Source organism: Hipposideros armiger, unplaced genomic scaffold, assembly GCF_001890085.2.
Source record: "Hipposideros armiger isolate ML-2016 unplaced genomic scaffold, ASM189008v1 scaffold_153, whole genome shotgun sequence".
Taxonomy (NCBI): domain Eukaryota; kingdom Metazoa; phylum Chordata; class Mammalia; order Chiroptera; family Hipposideridae; genus Hipposideros; species Hipposideros armiger.
In genome coordinates this window covers 2926572-2946825 of record NW_017731503.1, presented here as the reverse complement: position 1 = coordinate 2946825, position 20254 = coordinate 2926572, and the positions used below count along the sequence as shown (strand labels likewise).

Genomic DNA, 20254 nt, shown 5'->3' with positions numbered 1-20254 from the left:
CTAAATAATTTTTTATTCTATCTTCCTTTTCTCCATTCCCAGAAGTTTATGCTCTCACTATCACTCACCTGGATTACTATCACAGTCTCTTAATTTGTCTTCATGACTTTGATTTTGCAACTCTCATCATCGTGCCTGTCAATTCCAACTTGCATACTGACATTGGGGTGATTTTTCTAAATGTAAATCTGAGCAAATAATTTTCTTGCCTAATAAAAAAAACATAAAAATCCCACCATTTGCTCTTGGAATGAATTACAAGATTCTTACCATGCTTAAAATATCTTTTGTGTTCTGTTCCTGTTTACTATCTTCATTACCTGCCACCTTCCCATTACTTCATTTTTGCTTATTCAGGTTTTCCAATATATTTGTTTTTAACAAAAGATATTATGCCTTTTTCACCTTTCTGTAAAGAAAATATTGTTAAGCACCAAATGAATGTGTTTCCACCCTGTAGGATGCTACCTCTTCCTTTTGACTGTGATGAGTCACATATTCTGTCGGTGATATTGGTCCTTCCCAATCTGGCTGTTTCATATGAAAATTCAGTCACATTTCTGAAGTTTAAAATGGGTTAACCTGCCATGTGTTTCAAAGCAATTGCTCTAATTTACTTTATTCATGTTCACCTCATAGTAAGTATAACTTACCAGCTTATGCAATGTGGATCTAAAAATATTCGTATAACATATCTATATATTCTCCTTATCTAACATATGTATTAGATAGGGTGAAACTAAGTTAAACAAAAGTGAAATTACCTTTATGCAACAGAATTCAAATTACTAGTAAGTAATTTGAGGTTCAATCAGAGATTTCTTGAGAGAGAATTTTTTTCTGAATTTGTTAGATAGATTCTGGCTATTCTAAAATTTATTAAGTATATAAATTTCCAAAATTACTAACATGCTGTCCAGTGCTATTTTACTATGCCCTGCACTGTATCTTTATCTATTTCATAAAACCTCATTTTAACTTCCCTGCTCAGCCTATCAAAGTGCTAAATAAGAAGTACTTAGTAGGATGACTGCCTCTCCTTGAGACAATAAAATAACCTCTTGATGCTTAATATCCATTATTCATTCACCAAGAAATTATTTCTCTTATTCCATGTCTTAAATTCACATAAATGCTAGAGTTAAAAAAAAATAAGTACAATATTTATATTTGCCTTTCATTAAAATGTCTTCATTTTTACCAAAAGGTGTTAATTATGGTTTTACAAATTAGTTGCATGTGACACAGGTTCTTCCTGTTGTGATAGTATGTTTAATTTGGATTGAATTTATACTTTTATTTATGACAGGCAAAAGTATCACTTAACATTATCAGGGATAAAACTTATAGAACATATTATAAGCTATAATGCATTTTAATGAAATTTGTCTCAACTTAGATAAGGCTCCAGATAGAAACACAAAATCATTTGAAGGGTCAAAACACCAAGGAAAAGGTAAATTAGTAAAATAAAGGTAAAGTTACAAATATTTTAGACCAGGTAGAAGGAAACAACAAACCCATTAGAGGATTCTTGTGAAACCGATGTTCCAGCTCTGAAAAAATTGTTTTTTGATGAATTTGGGAAGAAGGGAAACAAAAGTAGTGCATGTTAGGATAAAATATATGCTTATTATGCTTACCTCAGCTCAAACTAATAATCCTAATAATAATCGAGTTCCACTAATAGTAATCATTAATCTTTATTTAGACCGGCTAAGCAGTGTCCTGGATGTTTTACATGCTTCATTTCATTTAATTAAAAAGAAAATTCATGAGCAATGTATTATCAGCATTTCCATTATATAGATGAGGACACTGAGGCACAGAGGCATTAATAAAGTTGCTGATAAGTGAAAGAGATTGTTTTTTGTAATTGTTATTTATCTACATTTAGTAAACTTTGTATGAAGAGGCATTGTGTATTTAGATTTAATGGGGAAAAAACGTCATTTCTATTCTCTGCTTAAAAAAAATGAAGTTCTTGAAATTTTCTAAAATTGAAATTTGCCGTATTCTATTTTATTTATTCCTGTATTGTGAGATATTCACACTTTCTTTTTGAGGAAGGCAAAATGAACACATTGCACTCCTCTTGTTCTGTGATATTCAGCACTTTGTTCCTCTACCATAATACAAGCCTCGGAAAGTAGGGCAATTAGAAAGTAGTCAGAAGAAAGCACTAAAATCAGTGTTATGCAATTTTAGTGCAGAGAGCAAGGTGAAGTAGGCCCTTTTCTCTCTTGAAGAGTTTCATCCCTAAAATTTGGTCATAGAATTAGGCTTAATATTCTATCTCTCCAAATTCTGTATTAATATCCACCCTGGCCAACTTTCTACATATGGGCTATATATAGTATGTTATGGCAAGGAGATTTAGGGACTTAAATTATATCACCTATAGAGTTTGGACACCTCCTGTGCCTCCCTTGAAGGTGGTATGAATCACTACTAATTTTATGGCAAAAGTAAAGGAGCATTGATGGCATTAAATGATGACATTAGGTTTAAGAGCAAGAAATCCCTACTCCTTATCTCATTCAATGCAATAACACATTTGACCCCAAGCACGATGTATTCCTGTAAGTTTCTATTGCCTCTTACACAGACTGCTGACTGTAGAGAAACTTGATCAAAATATTAAAGATTACCAGAGAAGCCGTGTTTGTGCCCTTCACAACCAATGATGAAGTCCCTTAACCTTGCCTTCACTTGATGCCTTGCATGTGGTCATCTATCTTCCTGACTACTACTTCATATGGCTTATTTGTAAATTCAAGCAAATGTGCTTCTGACTGGCACTGATACATCACTGATGCCAAAATATCAGAGAGATTGAAACATAAGGACATATTTTTTTGATTCAGATGGAAAACATTACAGATTTATGGGGATGTGGTGACAATAGCCATTCCGTGATATCTTCATATAATCAGTATCTTTCCATGCTCTCTTCACCAAATTTTATGATCTCAAAACTTATTTAAAGAAATTATTGTCTTGCTGACCGAAAAGGTATAGTGGGTAGGTGTGTGATGGGGCTGGTTGCCTGAACAACCTGCTCTGGCTTTTTATGTGTTGGGTTTCTACTGCTTTCCAATGAGCACTTACAGAGCCATAATGCAAAGCATGTCTATTGATGTCCCGTTGATATCGATGTAATTTTCCCTAGTTCACTGAGGGCAGCAGAGCATACAGCCATTAGAATCTAAAGGTTATGTATAATAGATAATAGAGAAAAATGAAATAGCAGAAAGGAATTTGCACTGGAAACAGAAGCAGTAAATAGTTTCAGTGATATATTTTACTTGGGTTATACAGCAACTGCAAAGTGAGATTTACAAAAAAACGACAACTCTCACAGATTCAGAGAGAGTTGATAATTAAATGTTTTCATATATTGAAATATAATACTTAAAAAAATTTCAACCACAAAAAGTCATTTAAAAATCATCTTGTATATTACAAGTCTTATGTGACATCTTTCACCTGAATGTCTATTTATGCATTCTAATTTAACCCTTCTGAGGTGGTCAGCATTGTGGCACAGATGCAGTAAATCAAGGAAGAGATTTTAACTGATATATACAAAGTCACATAATGTCCATGACAGAACTCCAAACAAAGTGAAAATGTTTGCCATAAACATCTCCTCATGTTAAACCCACTCAACTTACTGTGCTAACATTTAGCCTGTTATTTCTTTGTTTAAAATATCTCACAGGAGGGAAAGAAAAGAAAAAATAAACAAATGAGACTACATGAAACTAGAAAGTTTTTGCACAGTAAAAGAAACCACCAGTGAAAACAAAAAGACGGTCTGCTGAATAGGAGAAGATATTTGCCAATGATACATCTGATAAGGAGTTATTATCCAAAATTTATAAAGAACTCATGCAACTCAATACCAAAAAAACTATCAATCCTATTAAAAAATGGTCAGATGACCTGAACAGACATTTGTCCAAAGAGGACATATGGATGTCCAATAGACATATGAAAAGATGCTCCACATCATAATCATCAGACCATTGCAAATTAAGACCACAATGAGATACCATGTCACACCTGTCAGAATGGCCATCATCAATAAATCAACAAACAAGAAGTGTTGGCAAAGATCTGAAGAAAATGGAACCCTGTACCCTTTAGGTAAAATTGCAAATTGGTGCAGCCACTATAGAAAACAGTGTGGAGTTAACTCAAAAAAATCAAAGCTAAAACTACCTTATGATGCAGTAATTCCACTTCTGGATATTTATCCAAAGAAATCCAAAACATTAATTTGTAAAGATATATGCACCCCTGTGTTCGCTGCAAAGTTGTTTACAATAACCAAGATATGGAACAAGCTAAGTGCTCATCAATAGACAATTGGATAAAGAATATTGATACACACACACACACACACACACACACACACACACACACACACGAGGTCTGACAATTAAGTTCGAGAACTCATCCTAGAAAAAGTGCTTCATACCTCATTGCTGAATATCAACTATGGTCACCTTCAAAGTACTCCTCTTGAAAAGCTATGCACCAATGCCAGTGCCTAGTCCACCCTTCAAAGCAATTTTGGAACTCTTTTTCTGGAATGGCCATCAGAGCTGTCATCATATTACCCTTGAAGTCCTGAATGTCATCAAAATGTCTTCCTTTCAGTATTTTATTTATCTTCAGGTAAAGAAATAAGTCATTGGAGGCCAGATCAGGTGAGTAGCGAGGGTGTTCCAATACAGTTATTTGTTTACTGGCTAAAAACTCCCTCACAGACAGTGCCACGTGAGCTGGTGCATTGTTGTGATGCAAGAGCCATGAATTGTTGGTGAAAAGTTCAGGTCATATAACTTTTTCATGCAGTCTTTTCAGCACTTTCAAATAGTAAACTTGGTTAACTATTTGTCCAGTTGGTACAAATTCATAATGAATAATCCCTCTGATATCAAAAAAGGTTAGCAACATCATTGCAACAAGTTTGCTAACTTAATTGTTAAACATTGTGTGTGTGTGTGTGTGTTTGACTGATGCCAAAATATATTATATATAATATATAATTTCATATAATAAAATATCACATAATATCATAATTATATAATGGACTATTAATCTGCCATAAAAAAGAATAAAATCTTACCATTTGCTACAACACGGATGCACCTAGAGGTTATTATGATAAGTGAAATAAATCATACTGAGAAAGACAAATACATACCATATGATCTCACTTATATATGTGGAATCTAGAGAACAAAATAAACAAATAAACAAACAAACAAAAACAGACTCATTGATACAGAAGTCATTGTGATGGTTGCCAGGTAGGTGGAGATTTGGGGAGCTGGGTGAAAAAGATGACGGTATTAAGAAGTATAAATCGGTAGTTACAAAGTAGTCATGAGGATGTAAAGTGCATCATAGGAAATATAGTCAATAATATTGTAATATCTATGTATGGTGTCAGATGGGTACTAGATTTATTGGGGTGAGAGACTGGAGGGAGGTTGGAGGATTTGGTGAAAAAGGGGAAGGGATTAAGTAATACAAACTGATAGTTACAGAAATAGTCATGGGGATATAAAGTAAAGCATAGGGAACATAGTCAATAATATGGTAATAAGCAAGTATAGTGCCAGGTGGGTATTAGATGAATAAGGGGGCTCGCTTCATATAAATGTCTAACCACTATGCTATACACCTGAAACAAATATAAAATAATATTGAATGTCAACCATAATTGAAAACAAATATTTCCCACTAAATTATTTCAACAGATCTCTCTCATAAATCAAGAAATCTTAGTTGTACTCACCATTGCAATTGATGACCTGGGAAATCGAATTTAATTTGTAATTTAATAAGAAAAAAATTGTCTGGTGGATTTATGTAGTAGATCAAGAAGGCCTAGAGCTCAAGAATATGTGACCAGAGTCAGTCTTCTCTGGCTTAAAGCTCAGGGTTCCCACTTCTTAGTAATGTGACCCCTTAATCTCAATACGACCTTCATGTAATCTCTTACCTTTGCTGTGCCTCAGTTTCTTCATTTATATAGTAAATTTAATGCTAATCTCTACCCTTAAGGTTTGTTGTGAGAATGAAATGAGCTAATACAAGTGAAATGCTTAGTATAATTCACTTTTTTCAACAAATTTTTACCAACAGGGCTGCTAGATGCCAGGCATTGTTCTTGGTGCTGGGATACAGCCATGAACAAAATGGTTTATTCTTAAAAATCAGTAAATTTTAATAGTGAATGATAATTATAAAGTTAATAATGGTAACAACAATAATGCCATTTAACATTTATAGTATAAATATTATGTATTAGGCACTATTCCAAGTGCTCTAGTTTTATTAACTCATTTAATTCCAATAACAATCCTGTGTTACAGGTATTGTTACAGGCCCATTTTACAGATGAGGAAATGGAAGCCTTAAAATATTGAATAATTTGCTTAAGGTAACATGCCTAATAAGTGGCCGAGGTCTGAAATCCATGATCATAATATTGAACTGTATTGCCTTACTGTCATGATAAATTTATATGCCATTGCTTATTCCATAAAAAGCAGTCCTTGAAATGACTGAAATGTTCTGCTTTCACTTGTGAAATGAATAAATATATAACCTAATTAAACAAGTGTCACAGTATATAATACAATGCTTGATGCAAGAGTAGCCATTATAATGAATTTAAATTGAAACATAGGTTTGAATACAGTATAAAGCCATTAATAAAGAGCTTGATATTATGTGAATTTCTTTTTTTCTAACAAAATACATAGTATTTTATTTCTGTATATATTTTATATAATTATATTTATAATAACAAAGTAATATACTTTTTATGTTCTGATTTTAAATATTAACATCATTAGCATTTCTTTGTATTGCCTATGTCATAATGTAATTCCAAATGTGCTATAGTTTTATTACAAATCCTTCTCTTTTTGGAACTTTTTGTTCCTCCCAATTTTATGCTGTTTGAAATAAATTGGGACTGAATACTTTGAGGCATATAGCTGTTTCTTCTTTATAAATTTTCCTCTTGTATAAATTTCCTGAGATAAAACTATTGGAACAAAAGTTAAATAATGTATGGCACTTGAGACTTACTGCCAATTGAATTTCAAATTGATGGTACAATTTTATATCCTATGGCATTTTTGTTTAATTAAAGTTCATTGGAGTGACAATTGTTAGTAACATCACAGGTTTCAGGTGTACAATTCTGTAATACATCATCTGTATATCACATTGTGTGTTCACCACCCAGAGTCATTTCTCCTTCCATCACCATCTATTTGATCCCTTTTGCCTGCATCTACCAAACTCCCTCCACCCTTACCCTCAGGTAAACACTAAACTACTGATTGTATCTATGAGTTTTTGTTTCTTTAATTGTTTGTCTTGTTCCTTTGCTGCTTTCAGTTTTATACACCACGTATCAGTGAAACAATATGGTTCTCGACTTTTTCTGTCTGACTTATTTTGCTTAACATAGTACTCTCAAGATCCATCCATGTTGCCGCAAATGGAACCATTTCATCTTATGGCAGAATAGTATTCCACTGCTATTCACATCTTCTTTACCCAATCATCGGTTGAAAGATACTTTGATTGTTTCCATGTCTTGGCCACCATAAATAAAGCTGCAATGAACATAGAAACACATATATCCTTACAGATAAATGTTTTCAGATTATTTGGGTAGACACACATGAGGGATTTCTGGGTCATATGATAATTCTATTTTTAATTTTTTGAGGAACCTCCACACTGCCTTCCATAGCAGCTGCACCAATCTGCATTCCCACCAACAGTGCACAAGGGTTTCTTTTTCTCCACAGCCTCTCCAATACTTATTATTTGTCTTGTCAATGATAGTCATTCTAATAGGTGTGAGGTGATATCTCATTGTGGATTTTATTTTCATTTCTCTGATGATTAGTGATGTTGAACATCTTTTCATATGTCTATTGGCAATTTGTATGTCTTCTTTGGAGAAATGTCTATTTAGATCCTCTACTCATTTGGTAATTGGATTATTTTTTGTTGTTGTTAAGTTGTATGAGTTCCTTATCTATTTTAGATATTAGCCCATTATCAGAGGTGTTGTTTGCAAAAATCTTCTCCCATTCTGTTGGTTGTCTCTTTAGTCAATGGTTTCTTTTGCTGTGCAGAAGCTTTTTAGATTGATATAGCCCCATTCATTTATTTTAGCTTTATTTCCCTTGTCTTTGAAGTCAAGTTCATAAAATTCTCTTTGAACTCAAGGTCCATAAGTTTAGTACCTAAGTTGTCTTCTATGCAGTTTATTCATTCAGGTCTTATGTTTAGATCTTTGATCCATTTTGAGTTAATTTGGCACATGGTGACAGATAATACTTTAGTTTCATTCCCAGCACCATTTATTGAAGAGGCTGCCTTTTCTCCATTGCACGTTTTTGGTTTCTTTGTCAAAAATTATCTGTCCATATTTATGTGGGTTTATTTCTGGGTTCTCAATTCTGTTTTATTGGTCTGTGTGGCTGTTGTTCTGCCAATACCACACTGTTTTGATTATTGTTGCCCTGAAGTCAGGGAGTGTGATACCTCCAGCATTGTTCTATTTTCTTAGGATTGCTCTGGGTATTCAGGGTCTTTCGTGGTTCCATACAAATCTGATGATTTTTTTTTCTATTTCTGTAAAACACGCCACTGGGATTTTGATGGGGATTGCATTAGACCTGTATATTGCTTTGGGTAATATGGCCATTTTAACTATGTAGATTCTTCCAATCCATGAACATGGAATGTCTTTGCAGTTCCTTGTCTCTTCTTCAATTTCTTTTAAAAATGTCTTATAGTTTTCAGCATATAGGTCTTTCACATCCTTGGGTAAGTTTATCCCTAGGTATTTTTTTGTTGTTGTTGCAATTGCAAAAGTAATTATTTGCTTTTTTTCTGAGGTTTCATTGCTAGTATATAGGAATACAATAGACTTTTGTATGTTGATTTTGTAGCCGGTAACTTTACTGTATTTGTTTATTGTTTGTAATAGCTTTGTGGTGGAGTCTTCAGGGTTTTCTATATATAGCATCATGTCATCTGCAACAAGTGACAATTTAACTTTTTAATTCCCTGTTTGGATGCCTTTTATACCTTTCCCTGGCCTAACTGCTCTGACTAGGACTTACAATAGTATGTTGAAAAGCAGCGGTGATAGGTGACAGCCCTATTGTGTTCCTGAACATAGAGCAAAGGGCTCCAGCTTTCACAGCTAATTATGATATTAGCTGATGGTTTGTCATATATGGCCTTTATTATGTTAAGGTATTTTCCTTCTATATCCATATTATTAAGTGTTTTAATCATAAATGGGTGTTGTGTCTTGTCAAATGCTTTTTCTGAATCTATTGATATAATCATGTGATTTTTGTCCTTTATTTTGTTTTTGTGGTGTATCACATGGATCAATTTGTGTATGGAATACTATTCTGCCATAAGAAAAGATAAAATAGTGCTGTTAATTTTTCTATTGTCTGTTTGTTCTCTATTTCATTTAGTTCTGCTCTGCTTTTTATTATTTCCTTCCTTTGGATTTCATTTGTTCTTCTTTTTTTAATTATTTAAGTTGTAACATGAGGTTATTTATCTGGGACTTTTTTTGTTTCTTGAGATAGGCCTGTAATGATATAAATTTCCCTCTTAAAACTGCTTTTGCTGCATCCCCAAAATTTTGGTAGGATGTGTTTTCATTCTCATTTCTTCTATGTATATTTTGATCTCTCCTTTTATTTATTCTTTGACCCAGTCGTTCTTTAAAAGTATGTTGTTTAATCTCCATATATTTGTGGTTTTTCCTGCTTTCTTTTTGCAGTTGATATCCAATTTCAAAGCCCTGTGATCAGAGAATAGGCTTGGTACAATTTTAATCTTCTTAAGTTTGCTGAGGCTAGTTTTATGTCCCAATATAGGGTCTAACCTTGACAATGTTCCATGTACACTAGAAAATAATGTATAGTCTGATGTTCTAGGTTGCAGTGTTCTATAAATGTCAATTATGTCCATATTTCGAATGTGTCATTTAGGGGTGATATTTATTTCTTTATTTTTTCTTTGGGTGATCTACCCATAGCTGTCAATGATGTATTTAGGTCCTCTACTATAATTGTGTTTTGGTCAATTTCTCCCTCAAGTTCTGTTAATCGTTGCTGTGTATATTTCAGTGCTCTGATTGGGGGCATAAATATTGATGACTGTTATGTCTTCTTGTTATATAGTTCTTTTTATCATTATGAAATGTCCATCTTTGTCTATTGCTACCTTTTTTATCCTGAAGTCTTTTTCATCTGATATTATAATATGGGTCCACCTGTTTTTCTCTGAATACCATTTGTTTGGAATGTCAATTTCTGCCCTTTCACTTTGAGTCTTTAATGTCCTTGTAGCTGAGATGTGTCTCTTGTAGGCAGCATATGGTTGGGTTTAGTTTTTTGATGCGGTCTGCTACTCTGTTTTTATTGGTGAGTTCAGTCCATTTATATCTAGGGTGGTTATTTACATATGAGGATTTCCTATTTTTCTATGTTTGGTTTTCTGGTAGGACAGTGTCTCCATTAATTCTTTGCTGTTTTATTGCTGTCTATTATTTTAGTGCGGTGGTATTCTGATTTTCCCCTTTGTTTCTTCTTTTTTTATGTTATATATTTCAGTTCTGGATTTTTTTGGAGTGGTTACCATTAAGTTTATGTAAAAGAATGTTTCATATTTAGAGTATTTCATTTTCTTCAGCATGCTTCCTTTCTCCATTCCCTTGTGCTTGTTCAGACCTTTACTCTCTCCCCTTTTATGATTTTGTTGTTACGAATTATCCCTTTTTGTGAGTAGTTTTCTGCGCTGCAGTAGCAAGTTATCTTTTTCCTATTTTTAAGTGTTTTTTTTTTGTTGTTGTTGTTTTTTGCCCTGTATTTTATGTTTAAGTGTATAGTGTCCTATTTATTGTATGGGTTTTCATTTCTTGCTTCTTTCTGTCTCTTTGTAATACTACTCACGTTTTTGTATTCTTTTGCTTTTTTTGTTTCAGTTCGAATAGCTCCTCTTAGTATTTGTTGTAGTGCAGGTCATGTTAGAAAATTCCCTCAGCTTCTGTATATCTGGAAAAGTCTTTATTCCTTCTTCATATCTAAAGAATATCTTTGCTGGATATATTATTCTTGGCTCATAATTTCTCTCTTTCAATAGTTTGAATATTTGAGTCCACTCCCTCTTGGTTTGTAGCGTTTCTGCTGAAAAATCTGATTATACTCGAATGGGCTTTCCTTTGTTGGTTACCATCTTCTTTTTTCTGGCTGCCTTAAAGATTATTTCTTTGTCCTTAATTTTTGACAGCTTCAATACAATGTGCCTTGGAGAAGGCCTGTTGGGATTGAGGTAATTAGCTGTTCTATTTGCTTCTTAGATTCGAGGATCCAATTCTTCTTTCAAGTTTGGAAGTCCTCGTTGACTATTTGTTTGAATATAGTCTCTGTTCCCTTCTCCCTTTCTTCTCTTTCTGGTATGCCAGTTATTCTTATGTTGCTCTTTCTGATGGAGTCAGAAAGTTCTTGTAGAATTCTTTTACTTTTTTTAACTCTCAAGTCTCTTTGTTCTTCCATCTATATCATTTCCAGATTTCTATCTTCAACGTCACTGATTCTTTCCCTCATCTGGTCAGCTCTATTACTTAAGGTGGCTATTTCATTCTTCATTTCTTTTACTGAGTTCTTAATCTGCAGAAATTCTATTTGGATTTTTTTTTTAATTTCACTCTCTCCAGTAAAATGTTCACTGTTTTTTGTTCATTGTTCTTTGAACATTGTAAAATGTTCTTTGATTGTGTTTCTGAGTTCATTAAACTGCCTGTCTGTGTTTTCTTGCATCTCGAGTTTTTTCAGAACTGCAATCTTGAATTCTCTGTCATTTAAATCATGTATTTCCACGTCTTTAAGCTTATTTTGTAGAGATTTTTCATTTTCTTCTTGAGGTGCCTTGTTACCTTGGTTATTCATGGCAATTAATAAATTATTATTTCTCTTCCTAGGCATCTACAGGAGTGGGTTCTGCAACAGGTTGATAAGAAGAGATCTTTCTTTTGCTTTATAGTAGGTGTTGGTGGAATATTTTATTTTCTTCCCTACTGCAGCCTTTTATTCTCTCTCATGCTTTAGTGTTATATTTTGTCCGCACTGTTTCAGCATATCACACAAAGGGGTGGTTCCATGGAAAGTGGTCTTCTCCTCTGTGAGCAGCTCACCTGGGTTTCAGGGCACCACATACATGAAACAATGTGGAGAGCTTCTGAAGTTCCAAAGCTCTTCCTCCACCAGTTTTAGATCCTGTGTGTTTCAGCAGCTCTGTTTAACCCTGCAGGGATCCACCCAGATAGGTGAGGACAGGGGTAAGGTGGGTTGTGAGAGGTGGCAATGAGCAATGGCAGCAACTACCAGCACAGCCAGTCCTGCAGCAAAGGCTCCCTCCACTTCACCAGAACTAGTTGGGCCTAGATTCTGTGGCTGTGGGGCTGCAGTTCCCAGAACTGCAAATACGTTCTGTTCTTTTGATATGACACTACTACCATTCTGCTTCAGACATTGGGATGGTGAGGAGGGGGGTGGCTAGACTCTGTGCCTATGTCTTCTGCCCTCTGCTTGGCAGTGAGGGCTTAAACCACCATTTTCACCCTTCTTCCCTCAGTCTGCTCCGAGGTCTCTGTCATGAGCATTGGATTTAGCCATGTTATATGCTGATGACTCAGGTGAGACTGTGTGGCATAAGGGGAGTGCTAGCAGTCAGAATTCTTCTCTCTCCCATGACTGCTGTAGCTCCAGAGTCCAGGGAGCTTGGAGCTCCGAGCTCAGGCTTGCATGCAGCCTGTGTCACCACACTTTCCCCCTCTCCTCCCCCGCTCACCCAATTTTCCCACCTTTAGGTGATTTCAATTGCACGTTTCTTAGTCTTGCCTGTCTGCTGTGCATGGAGTACTTTGTGGAATTATAGATGTTCAATTTGTTTTAAATTCCAGGGGAGATATCAAGAGGTTCACCTCATGCTGCCATTTGTATGACATAATCCTTTATTACATGGATTTATTTTTTTTAAATTAAGGTTTATTGGGGTGACAGTTGTCAGCAAAGTTACATAGATTCCAGGTGTGCAATTTTGTAATACATTATCTATATATCATATTGTGTGTTCACCACCCAGAGTCCATCACCATACATTTGATCCCCTTTACCATCACCTACCACCCCCTCACCACTTACATGGATGTCTTTATAGCAGGGGTTAAGTCTTATATCTCAAACATTTTCTCTCTATACAGTAAAAGTTAATAGAAGATAACCCATAAGATTTTGTCTTATAATTGAACAAGAACATTTTAAAGGGCCTTTAATGTATTTAAATTTCTCAAATTACTCCTCGTATTAAGTGATTCCATATTAAAATTGTGTTTGTATTATAATACTTTCTCATTTCCCATCTCCATTCCTTTAGCATTATTTCTCATTGCAGGTTATTAGAAACCAAATAAACACACATGTTGGGTTATCTTGAAATGTCTGAGATAAAAAACACATTTTTGATATTATAGGGTAATAATATCCACAATTTAATAGAAACACTGTTCAATAACACCAGAGTGTACAATGAAAATATAAAAGATAATCATGAACATCAATATACTTGTAGGTTATGATCCTATACTGCTGAAATTATCAGTGCATTCCCTACAAAATATATGTATTTATTTACTTACCATCACCTGTTCTATGACTACTATAAAAACTGGTTATGTGAACGTTTTTATTGTTCACATTTTAAATAAACTAGAATCAACCAAACTTACTTTATTATTCATAATTATAAGAAAATCTAAACCCCTGTTTCTCTACCTTTCTGAATCATATTTATTGTGTCTTCGTGGGTACTTCTGCTTCAATTAGGAAATCACGTTAAACCTGAAAAGAAGTTATTAGTGACTAACCTGGATAGAAATTTAGTTTTCTTACTGTGGTATTCTTTCTATTCATTTTAGGAATAGTGCTTTTACAAAACACATGTTTTCTAAGTTAATTTACATTTTAGACTGCAGAACCACTGAAGCAAGGACATTAATGTTCAGTCAAAATAAAACACCATCCAGAAAAAAGTCAATAGTATTTGCTATCAAGTGGGGGTGACTTTAATCAGGGTGACTCAAGAGCAATATTTTTCTTAAAAGTGGAAACAGTGGCTCATGACTATTTTTTCCTTTACCTTGTCAAACATAGTAACCACACAGTTTGGTGGCCCTTTACCTTGTAGAAATAAGAATACACTTTTTAAAGTCACAGAGTACTATGAATTGTTGGAAAAAAGTTATGTGCTTGATTTTCTGATAGCTTCCAAATAACTACTACTTTAATGAAATTGCTACCTGAAAATTCGGTAGCAGTGCTATTGTTTAACTATAATTTAAGAAGCTATTGTAGATTGGTACTTATGAATTCTAATGAGAAAACCATAACAATCTTTTAATTTAAGGGAAAATGGTTAACCACAGTAATTGCAATCAATAAGACCGTGTTAGTAGTATAAATATTTCTTTTCAAAGAGCATTTCATACTGTCTTTAGCGGTATTTAAGTTTAGGAAGTGAAAAAAAACTAATTAGAAATCCATTTGTTATTTATAATACTAAGTCTTGGTTCAAATTTGTAGGACCCAGAGCTGAGAGAGACTTACCCTGCCCCCCATAAGCAAATCAAGACTTTAATTAAGAAGAAAACTAAGAAATGGAAAAAAAGGGCTTACCAATCACATAGGCTAGTAACAAGGCCAAAGTCACTGTGATTGCCGTGGCGCTCAAGGCTGTACACTTCCAATTGCAGCACCTGTAAGGTTTGTTAAAGGTAAAAGCAGGTCTGGAAAAGGTGCTTCGAGGAAGTGGCCTGGGAGGGGGCGAGTACACAGTATTGGACGTCAGAGGGTAGTTCTGACTGGCTGCACTGAAGATCGCTGAAGAACCAGATCCGTGTTTGAATAGGAAATGCCTGTAAGAAGGAAACAAAAATGTAGGCTATAAAAACCAAGGCCAGGTGTTACAAAAACACAATCTCCACCAATTTCAAACAATCAAATTTTGACGAAGTTCAGGAGAACTGGGAAAGGCACGAAACATTTTCATATACCTAAGATTTATCTCCAAATTACCCTTTGTGGTCTCCCTCTTGTTTTCTCAGTTAGACCTTAAAGAGGAAGAAAAAGCTTCTTTGTTCCCTGACTTGCTGGCTAGTGAATTTCTCAAACTCTGAGCATTAATATCACACATTTGATGTTATTTTTTATTCTGCTCCCATTCACTATAATACTCAAGAGTTGATTTGAAAACAGAAAGAGAAGTATCATCAGGCATTTGGTAATTTGAACAGCCTAGAAACTAATATTTTATTTAAAGATTAGCCATCACAGACATATTTTCACCCAATATTGTGTTATAGAAATTTTCAAACATACAGCCAAGTCGAAAAAATTTTATAATGAACAAACATACTCACCAACTAGGTTTCACAGTTAACATTTGATTATACTCATTTTATCACATATCTTTCCATCTCTCCATTCCTGTCTTTATCCATCAGTCCATTTTAGTATCTAAACATTTCAAAGTAAGTTGCATACATCAATATACTTCCTTTCATATATTTCCACTTGCACATTATTATCTATAGTTTAGTATTTTATAGATTTTTAATGTAGAATTTGTACATGGTGAGTTTGGCTTTTTAAGATTCCACATATAGTATTTGTTTTTATCTTTCTTATTTCACTTAGCATAATGTCCTCAAGGTTCATCCATGAACTTGTAAAAACAGAAAGTAAAATGGTGGATACCTGGGCTAGGGAATAAAAAAGTAGGAGAGATGTTTAAGGGTACAAAGGGTTGCAACTAGTAGATAAATAAGTCCTGGAGATCTAATGCACAGTATAGTGATGATAGACATTGACATTGTATAATGAACATCAAACTTACTAAGAGACTAGATCTTAATTATTCTCACCACAAAAAAAGACACGATAATTATGTGATTATGATAGAGGTGCTATAGCTAACACTACAATAGAAATCATACTGCAATATATAAATGTTTCAAATCAACGTGTTGCACACCTTAAACTTATGCAATGTTATAAGTAAATATATTTCAATTTAAAAATTATACATGATTAAATGCACACATTATAAGCATACATTTGCTGAGATTTGACAGATAAAATCACCTGTGCAAGTCAAACCCCTATCAAGATACAGAACATTACCATAACCCTAGGATATTCCCTCCTGCCTTTCTAAATAAATACCTATCCACACACACCCCCATGTGCAAGCACTATTTTGCATTTTTTTCTACAATGCATTACTTTTCCGTGACCTGTAACCTCATACTGCTGTCATTTTTGAATTACTATAGGATAATTATTGACTGCTCATGACTATTGTAATATGGCTATTTCATAAATAGTAGTGATTTATTCACATGGAAGGAGTTGCTAAAAACAAATAAATGAAAGTATTTTTTTTGCAAATACTTTATACTTACTGAGTGCTAAGTGTTGTGCACTGTGCTAAACACTCATTTTCTCAATTATTCTTCACTCATATGAAATAGGCTACATTATCCTCATTCTGCATTTAAGGGAATGGAAGCCTAAAGAGGTTGAATGCCTTGCTAAAATTCACCTAGTAAGTGAATGACAGAGTCAGAATAGGAACCCAAGTCATTCTGGCTCCAAAGTCCTTAATCTTAAATACTCTACTATGCCACCTGGGGCAGGAAAATGCACTGCTAAACAAAACACATTCTGGTGCTACATTTTAATGTACTACAACAAAAAACCCTCCACTAAGCAAAGAGCCAACAACATTTTGTACATGTAACATATGCCCCAAAGCAAAAATCATTAAGATTATTTAAAGCCTGCCTTCCAGTTTCCATTTTTAAAGAACAAAATAATATATATTTCAAGGAAAAAAGAACTCTCTACATGGCAGTTAATGAAAAATATCTGCATTACAATTTTGCTTTAGTATCATGAGGGTAAATGTTATTTAAAGGGCTAGGTTGCTGAGGGGAGTGCAGATTCACAAGCCTTTCTTGGGGGTCAATTTGGTACTATGTATTAAGAGACTTTAAATATGCATATTCTTTGGCCCAATAATTATGCGTATAAGAATTTAACTTTAGGAAATGATGTATATGACAATGCATATAAAAGTCATTCACTGCAGTGTTACTTATAATACCAAAACATAAACACCCAAATACTCAATAATAGGTATATAGTTGAATAAACAATTTTACAAACACATAGTAGAATATTATACAATCATTACAAATTGTATTGTAAAAGAATATCTGTTCACTAGGAGAAATATTTACAGATATCACCAAGGGAACAAAGGTAGGCATCAAAAGAGTATGCACAATGAGATACAATTTTTAAATTCAAAAAAGTATATATACACACCAGGAGTGCCAAAAAAAAGGTACACATTTTAAGAGATGTTATTTATGTATTACTTTTCAAAGTTGAATTGATTTATGGTAGCAATGTGCAGCATGATGTTCACTCAAAAGATGGTGTTAACTAAATGAATGCTAGTGTCATTCATTGTATTACAATTGCAATATACTTTTTCATTTCTTAAAATGCTTATACATTTTTTTGGCACCCTCTGCATGTGTTAATGGAAAAATAATAATTTGTGTTATCTGTGGATAATAGGGGTATTTTTTAAGTTTTCTGCCTTGAGCTTGTATTGCTTTTGTAACTAATAATCAGAAAGATTAGGCGTGGGGTGATTGAAAAAACTGCACTGGCTAACACTGATCACATATATAGTTGGTTCTATTTATGTAAGCATGACTTATTGAGCATCTAGAAAGGCCAAGCACCAAAGTAAGTACTTTATATGCATTATTTTGATCCTCATACATCTGTGAGTTTGATACCATTATTGTAATCTTACAGATGATGAAACAGAGACCAAAAAAGGTTTAGGAGGAGTAGAGTGGTAATTGTAGTTATCATAATAATGATAATAAGAAGTAGCATTCATTAAGTGCTTACTTGTGTCAAGCATTGTTCTAAATACTTCACAAAGCATTGTATCATTTAATCTTCACAACAACTCTATGACATAAGTACCTCCATACATATGAGAAAAACATGCACGAAGAGGTTAAATAATTTGTCCATTGTCCCCCAGCTAGTAATAGGTGAAGCTGAGTTTCAAACCCAAGCAGTTTGGCTCTAGAGCCATGCTGTTACCCACTACAATACAATATACTATACCAAGGCTATGGAGTTAGTGGGCACATTAAGATTTGAATCCAGGGCTATTAAGCCACAGAAAACATATGTTTGGTATTGATTTTAGCATGTGTATGATATTGGATTGAGCCGTGCTTTTTACCCTGTTTCTTTGGGACCAAGGACAAAAATGTAAGAATGATGGCAAAAGAATCAGAGTTGGAAGGGATCTCAGAAATCATTTAGTAATCCAGCACCCTCATTCTGCAGTTAGGGAAACTGAGGCCCAGAGAATATGTGGATTACTTAAAAGTAACATAGGTAGTTAAAAGTATGAATGAACTTGGAATTGGAGACTTCCAAAATAATGTATTTTCATTGCCCTATGCTACCTGCCAACCGGTCGTCACTGGACTAACACCAGGTTCTAATCTCCTGAATTAATTGAACCAGGCTAAACAAAAACAATCTGTTCTAACAGTACTACACAATATGTCTATTCTTCTCTGTGTCACATGTTCTTATGGTAACTTTTAAAGACCATCTTAACTATTTTGAATGAATGGTGAAGCATTACAAAGAAGCTACCCTTTAGTTGTTAAGAACCTGAATGAGTCATTGCTCCTAAAGGCACCTAAATTTATCCCCAGAATGGGGAAACAATATGTAGTAGAAATAAGAATACCTATATTTTATTGAAATACTGACTCACAGCATTATGCACCTTTTGTTTGAATGCACTTCCTCTTTAGGCCCTGAAATAATCTCCTGCATGCCATAAGAAAGTGCATTTCTTTAATGTCTGGTTAGCTCCCCCAGTCTGTGTTTTCCCCTTTGGGCATCTAATTGACTAGAGGGCAAAAAGCTTAACACTGTACAGACATCATAGTGGAGTAGCTTTCCCATCTCCCCACCCTTGCCCTGTGTTTACACTGGAAGAATGAAAATGCCACTTACATAAAACTGATCCTATACAGCAACAATCTGATATGTTCCTATAAGATAAAAGAAAGACCCAGCAGTATGGGGCTCTTTTATTCAATGTTCGAAGGTAAAATCTTCAATCCTTTGCACATTTATGAAGAAAAACAATTGGATTTTTGAGACATCGTAAGTTACCCAATATGTTGGATATTGATTTTGTTTGGTATATCATTAAGAGGTAGAAGAAAGATAAAGAAAGATAGCATTGTTGGCTATGAGGATGGCAATTACAAGCAATAATCAATATCCCTGAGCACTGTAATTTCATCCTGATATACACCAAAATATTTCCAAATGCAGTTTTATAAGTAAAATATTACAGCATAATGAATAAATTCAACAGTTGCAGCAGAGCAACATTTAAACTAATTCATATTTGAATAGAACCCAAATCCATCCTCAGTGAGGGGAGATAATAAAATGAGTTCATGGTAAGATTGTTGGATGCAGATAGTAATGGCAGCAGTGAGGTGGGTTCCTTGAGTTCTCCCTTGGAAATTACCACAAATTGAATAGCTATAACTCCTCAAAGGAACCTCTGCTCATCACACAGAACAGCTAAGAGACTCGCACAAAGATCTCCTGAAGGTGAGCAAACCGGGCAAGTGGGGGAAGAGGGAAGGGAGGCATGCAGAGACACAGGGCCCCAGGAAGCAGATGGGAGATTATTACAGCAGCAAGGTGATGGGATCCTTCATTATGCCCCACAGTCCTGCGGATAATTCAGCATAGAACACGGTGGTGCCCAGCATCCAAAGCAGAAACCTCAGCTCAAAACTGTGGCTAGGCTCTCTCAGACAGAAAGGAAAAACAACTCCATAACCAAAACCCCACTCCCAGCCTCCCACAGCAACCCTGCCCATGCCTTTCCAGAGTCTTAAACTGGTTCCTGAACGGAGTAGTGTCAGATTACAGAGGGGTTGCAATCCCTAAGAAATGGAAACAGGCCG

At 34.5% G+C, this 20254-nt stretch overlaps 1 protein-coding gene across 1 annotated transcript in view; it reads right to left on the bottom strand.

The window, feature by feature from the left end:
• LOC109387321 (teneurin-1-like) overlaps positions 1-20254 on the bottom strand; it is a 413374-nt gene that overhangs the window by 96239 nt on the left and 296881 nt on the right. The window contains exon 6 of the mRNA XM_019651161.1: positions 14820-15058. Within this exon, the coding sequence (XP_019506706.1) occupies positions 14820-15058 (239 nt within the window). The remainder of the gene's footprint in view (positions 1-14819; positions 15059-20254) is intronic.